Source organism: Rhinopithecus roxellana, chromosome 9, assembly GCF_007565055.1.
Source record: "Rhinopithecus roxellana isolate Shanxi Qingling chromosome 9, ASM756505v1, whole genome shotgun sequence".
Taxonomy (NCBI): domain Eukaryota; kingdom Metazoa; phylum Chordata; class Mammalia; order Primates; family Cercopithecidae; genus Rhinopithecus; species Rhinopithecus roxellana.
In genome coordinates, this window is record NC_044557.1 from 83,835,637 (window position 1) to 83,842,496 (window position 6,860).

Below are 6,860 nucleotides of genomic sequence, written 5' to 3' on the forward strand. Positions count from 1 at the left end.
AGCATTACCCTAATACCAAAGCCAAACAAGGACATCACAAGAAAAGAAAATTACAGGCCAATATCCCTGATGAACATAAATACAAAAATACAACAAAATACTAACAAACTAAAGTCAACAGCAACTTAATAATTCACCATGAGCGAGTAGGATTTATCCCAGGGATGATGCAAGTATGGTTCAACACATGCACATCTATAAATGGGATATACCACATTAATAGAATGAAGGGCAAAATGTGCATAATCTCAACAGATGCAGAAAATTTGACAAAAATTTAACGTTCTTTCATGAGAAAGATTTTTAATAAATTATAAATAGAAACAACAAAACTCAACACAATAAAGGCTATATATGATATGCCTGCAGCTAACATTATACTTAATGGTGAAAAGTTGAAAGCTTTTCCTCTATGATCAGGAAAAAAGGTGATCATTTTCACTATCTGCATTCAATATAGTACTGGAAGTTCTAGCTAGAGCAATTAGGCAAGAGAAAGAAAGAAAATGCATCGAAATTGGAAAGGAAGACATTACATTTTCTGTATACAGATGATCTTATATGTAGAAAACCCTAAAGACCACAAAAAAGTTTTAGAACTAGTAAACAAATGCAGTGAAGTTGAGGACACAAAATAAACATATAAAATATCAATAACATTTCAATACACTAACAAACTATCCCAAAAAGAAATTAAGAAAATAACATGGCTTACAATAGTACAGAAAAAAAATACTTTGCAATAAATATTGCCAAGGACGTGAAAGCTCTGTACACTGAAAACTATAAAAGACACAAAAGAAATAGAAAAAAGACAAAAATAAATTGAGTGACATCCCGTGTTCATGGATTGGAAGTATTAATCTCTTTAACATGTCCATACTGCCAAAGCTATCTACAGACTGTGCAATCCCTATTAAAATTCCAATGACTTTTTCACAGATTAGCTAAAACAATTCTAAAAGGTATATAGAACCATAAAAACACTGAATTAAAGCAAACTTTGGCAAAAAGAACAAAGTCAGATGCTCCAAGATGTCCAAATAGGAACAGCTCTGGTCTGCAGCTCCCAGCATGATTGATGCAGAAGACAGGTGATTTTGGCATTTCCAACTGAGGTACATGGTTCATCTCCCTGGAACTGGTTGGACACTGGGTACAGCCCATGGAGGGTGAGCTGAAGCAGGGTGGGGCGTTGCCTCATCTGGGAAGTGCAAGGGGTCAGTGGATTTCCCTTTCCTACCCAAGGGAAGCCATGACAGACTGTACCTGGGAAAATGGGACACTCCTGCTGAAATACTGAGCTTTTCCCATGGTCTTAGCAACTGGCAGACCAGGAGATTCTCTCCTGTGCCTGGCTCGGTGGGTTCCACACCCACAGAGCCTTGCTCACTGCTAGCGCAGCAGTCTGAGATCAACCTGCAAGGCTGAAGCCTGCCAGAGGGAGAGGCATCCGCCATTGCTGAGGCTTGAGTAGGTAAACAAACTGTCTGGGAAGCTGGAACTGGGAGGAGCCCACCACAGCTCAGGAAGGCCTACTGCCTCTGTAGACTCCACCTCTGTGGGCAGGGCATAGCTGAACACAAAGCAGCAGAAACTTCTACATACTTAAATGTCCCTGTCTGACAGCACTGAAAAGAGCAGTGCTTCTCCAAGCATGGCATTTGAGCTCTGAGAACAGACAGACTGCTTCCTCAAGTGGGTCCCTGACCCCTGTGTAGCCTAACTGGGAGACACCTCCCAGTAAGGGCCAACAGACACCTCATTGAGGCAGGTGCCCCTCTGGGATGAAGCTTCCAGAGGAAGGATGAGGCAGCAATATTTGCTGTTCAATATTTGCTGTTCTGCAGCCTCTGCTGGTGAAACCCAGGCAAACAGGGTCTGGAGTGGAACTCCAGCAAACTCCAACAGACCTGTAGCTGAGGAACCTGACTTTTAGAAGGAAATCTAACAAACAGAAAGGAATAACATCAACATCAACAAAAAGGACATCCACACCAAAACCCCATCTGTAGGTCACCAACATCAAAGACCAAAGGTAACTAAAACCACAGAGATGGGGAGAAACAACAGTAGAAAAATTGAAAATTCTATAAACCATAGCGCCTCTTCCCTGCCAAAGTATCACAGCTCTTCTTCAGCAATGGAACAAAGCTGGATGGAGAATGACTTTGACGAGTTGACAGAAGTAGGCTTCAGAAGGTCGGTAATAACAAACTTCTCCGAGCTAAAGGAGCATGTTCTAAACCATCACAAGGAAGCTAAAACCTTGATAAAAGGTTTGCTGAATGGATAACTAGAATAAGCGGTGTAGAGAAGACCTGAAATGACCTGAGGGAGCTGATAGCCATGGCACAAGAACTTTATGATGCATGCACAAGCTTCAGTAGCTGACTTGATCAAGTGGAAGAAAGGATATAAGTGATTGAAGATCAAATGAATGAAATAAAGCGAGGAGACAAGTTGAGAGAAAAAAAGATTTAAAAGAAATGAACAAAGCCTCCAAGAAATATGGGACTATGTGAAAAGACCAAATCTATGTTTGATTGGTATTCCTGAAAGTGACAGGGACAATGGAACCAAATTGGAAAACACTCTTGAGAGTATTATCCAGGAGAACTTCCCCAAGCTAGCAAGGCAGGAAAACATTCAAATTCAGGAAATACAGAGAAGATGCAAAGATACTCCTCAAGAAGGGCAACCCCAAGACACATAATTGTCATATTCACCAAGGTTGAAATGAAGGAAACAATTTTAAGGGCAGCCAGGGAGAAAAGTTGGGTTATCCATAAAGGGAAGCCCATTAGACTAACAGTGGATCTCTTGGCAGAAACCTTACAAGCCAGAAGAGAGTGGGGGGTCAATATTCAACATTTTTAAGAAAAGAATTTTCAACCCAGAATTTCATATCCAACCAAACTAAGCTTCATAAGTGAAGGAGAAATAAAATCCTTTACAGACAATGAAATGCTGAGAGATTTTGTCACCACCAGGCATACCTTACAAGAAGAGCTCCTGAAGGAAGGTCTAAACATGGAAAGGAACAAATGGTATAAGCCACTACAAAAATATGCCAAATTGTAAAGACCATCAATGCTAGGAAGAAACTGCATCAACTAACGGGCAAAATAACCAGCTACATCACAATGACAGAATCAAATCTACACATAAAAATATTAACCTTAAATGTAAAAGGACTAAATGCCCCAATTAAAAGACACAGATTGGCAAATTGGATAAGAGTCAAGTTCCATCACGAGACACATCTTACATGCAGAGACACACAGGTTCAAAATAAAGGGATGGAGGAAGATCTACCAAGCAAATGGAAAGAAAAAAAAAAAAACAGGGGTTGCAATCCCAGTCTCGGATAAAACTGACTTTAAACCAACAAAGATCAAAAGAGACAAAGAAGGCCAATACATGGTAAAGAGATCTATTAAACAAGAAGAGCTAACCATCCTAAATATATATGCACCCAATACAGGAGCACCCAGATTCATAAAGCAAGTCCTTAGAGACCTACGAAGAGACTTAGATTCCCATACAATAATAACGGGAGACTTTAACACACCACTGTCAATATTAGACAGATCAATGAGGCGGAAGGTTAACAAGGATATCCAGGACGTGAACTGAGCTCTGCACCAAGCAGACCTAATAGACCTCTACAGAACTCTCCACCCCAAATCAACAGAATATACATTCTTCTCAGCACATCACACTTATTCTAAAATTGATCACATAGTTGGAAGTAAAGCACTCCTCAGCAAATGTAAAAGAACAGAAATCATAACAAACTGTCTCTAAGACCACAGTGCAATCAAATTAGAACTCAGGATTAAGAAACTCATTCAAAACCGCACAACTACATGGAAACTGAACAACCTGCTCCTGAGTGACTACTGGGTAAATAAAAGAAATAAAGATGTTCCTTGAAACCAATGAGAAAAAAGACACAACATACCAGAATCTCTGGGAAACAATTAAAGCAGTGTGTAGAGGGAAATTTATAGCATTAAATGCCCACAAGAGAAAGCAGGAAAGATCTGAAATCAACATCCTAACATCACAAAAGAACTAGAGAATCAAGAGCAAACACATTCAAAAGCTAGCAGAAGGCAAGGAATAACTAAGATCAGAGCACAACTGAAAGAGCTAGAGACACGAAAAACCCTTCAAAAAATTAACGAATCCAGGAGCTGGTTGTCTGAAAAGATCAACAAAACTGAGAGACCACTAGCAAGACTAATAAAGAAGAGAGAAGAATCAAATATACACAACAAAAAAAAAGATAAAGGGAATATCACCACCGATCCCACAGAAATACAAATTACTAACAGAGAATACTATAAATATCTCCACGCAAATAAACTAGAAAATCTAGAGGAAATGGATAAATTCCTGGAAACATACACCCTCCCAAGGCTAAACCAGGAAGAAGGTGAATCTCTGAATAGACCTATAACAGGCTCTGAAATTGAGGCAATAATTAATAGCCTACCAACCAAAAAAAGTCCAGGACCAGATGGATTCACAGCTGAATTCTACCAGAGGTACAAGGAGGAGCTGGTACCATTCCTTCTGAAACTATTCCAATCAATAGAAAAAGAGGGAATCCTTCCTCACTCATTTTATGAGGCCAACATCATCCTAACACCAAAGCCTGGCAGAGATACAACAAAAAGAGAGAATTTTAGACCAATATCCCTGATGAACATCGATACAAAAATCCTCAATTAAATACTGGCAAACCGAATCCAGCAGCACATCAAAAAGCTCATCCACCACAATCAGGTTGGCTTCATACCTGGGATGCAAGACTGGTTCAACATACACAAATCAATAAACATAATCCATCACATAAATAGAACCAATAACAAAAACCACATGTTTACCTCAATTGATGCAGAAAGACCTTCGACAAAATTCAAGAGCCCTTCATGCTAAAAGCTCTCAATAAACTAGGTATTGATGGAATGTATCTCAAAATAAGAGGTATTTATGACAAACCCACAGCCAGTATCATAATGAATGGGCAAAAGCTGGAAACATTCCCTTTGAAAACTGGCACAAGACAAGGTTGCCCTCTCTCACCACTCCTATTCAACATAGTGTTGGAAGTTCTGGCCAGGGTAGTCAGGCAAGATAAAGGAAGGGTATTCAATTAGGAAATGAGGAAGTCAAATTGTCCCTGTTTGTAGATGACATGATTGTATATTTAGAAAACCCCATCATCAACCCAAAATCTCCTTAAGCTGATAAGTAACTTCAGCAAAGTCTCAGGATACAAAATCAATGTGCAATAATCAGAAGCATTCCTTTTTTTTTTTTTTTTTTAATAGTTTAATGTATTTTAATAGCAAACTTACAGGAACAGCACAGAAGACAGACAACATTAAAAACATGTACTTGCATGTAGGACAACTCAGTTAGAAAAGTATAGTGAATGGATGGAATCTACTGTATGATAAAAATGCTACAAACACCATTTAGTTGCCGTCAATAAGAAATTTACTTGTTTTAAAAAAATCCAAATGCTGGCATTGTCCAGAAAAATTTAACAGGTTTATTTATAATTATTATAAAGTTGAACCGCTGAAACTTGTTCACTGAAACATTTTAACTTGCATTAATGCTTTACGCCTCTGCATTTATATTAAAAATTCACACACAAATGAAAATGGAAAAACTGCCAATACCTGATTTCTGCCCCCTATTTTTCCACTCGCAATCATAACCCCATGGAAAAAAAATATCTAACGTTCAGAACTACCAATAACAGGAAGAAGAGAATTTTTTTTTTTTTTTTTTTTTTTGAGAATGAAATGTTTCCCATCATAGTGGATTCTTAAGCACGTTCTCCACGTATGCGGCGTGCTAGCTGGATGTCTTTTGGCATAATTGTTACACGTTTGGCATGGATAGCACACAGGTTGGTGTCTTCAAAAAGGCCAACCAGATAGGCCTCACTTGCCTCCTGCAAAGCACCGATAGCTGCGCTCTGGAAGCGCAGATCTGTTTTAAAGTCCTGAGCAATTTCTCGCACCAGACGCTGGAAGGGAAGTTTGCGAATCAGAAGTTCAGTGGACTTCTGATAACGTCTAATTTCACGAAGCGCCACAGTACCAGGCCTGTAGCGATGAGGTTTCTTCACCCCTCCAGTAGAGGGCGCACTCTTGCGAGCGGCTTTTGTAGCCAGTTGCTTCCTGGGTGCTTTACCACCGGTCGATTTGCGGGCAGTCTGCTTTGTACGAGCCATGGTACAGAGACCTCCTCACTTACCCCCCTTCTCCTTCTGCTGGAGCTCGGCGAGCGAAAGGCGGCGCTGGCGTTGGAGAGCGACGGCGGCGCGGCGGCGGCTGCGAACACAATTGAAAGATGAAGCATTCCTATATATCAATAACAGACAAACAGCCAAGTCATGAGTGAACTCCCATTCACAATTGCTACAAAGAGAATAAAATACCTAGGAATCCAACTTACAAGGGATGTCAAAGGACCTCTTCAAGGAGAACTACAAACCACTGCTCAATGAAATAAAAGAGGATACAAACAAATGGAAGAACATTCCATGTTCATGGATAGGAAGAGTCAATATTGTGAAAATGGTCATACTGCCCAAGGTAATTTATAGATTCAGTGCCATCCCCATCAAGCTACCAATGACTTTCTTCACAGAATTGGAAAAATCTACTTTAAAGTTCATATGGAACCAAAGAAGACCCTGCATTGCCAAGACAATTCAAAGCAAAAAGAACAAAGCTGGAGGCATCATGCTACCTGATTTCAAATTATACTACAAGGCTACAGTAACCAAAACAGATATATAGACCAATGGAACAGAACAGAGGCCTCAA

The 6,860-nt window shown here is 39.7% G+C and overlaps 1 protein-coding gene across 1 annotated transcript; it reads right to left on the reverse strand.

Moving 5' to 3' along the window:
- Positions 1-5,341: 5,341 nt before the first annotated feature.
- Positions 5,342-6,378, reverse strand: LOC104657922 (histone H3.3). Its single transcript, XM_010357789.2, has one exon. It carries the CDS (start codon positions 6,260-6,262, stop codon positions 5,852-5,854), a length of 411 nt encoding a protein of 136 aa, XP_010356091.2. The 5' UTR covers positions 6,263-6,378; the 3' UTR covers positions 5,342-5,851.
- Positions 6,379-6,860: the final 482 nt, after the last annotated feature.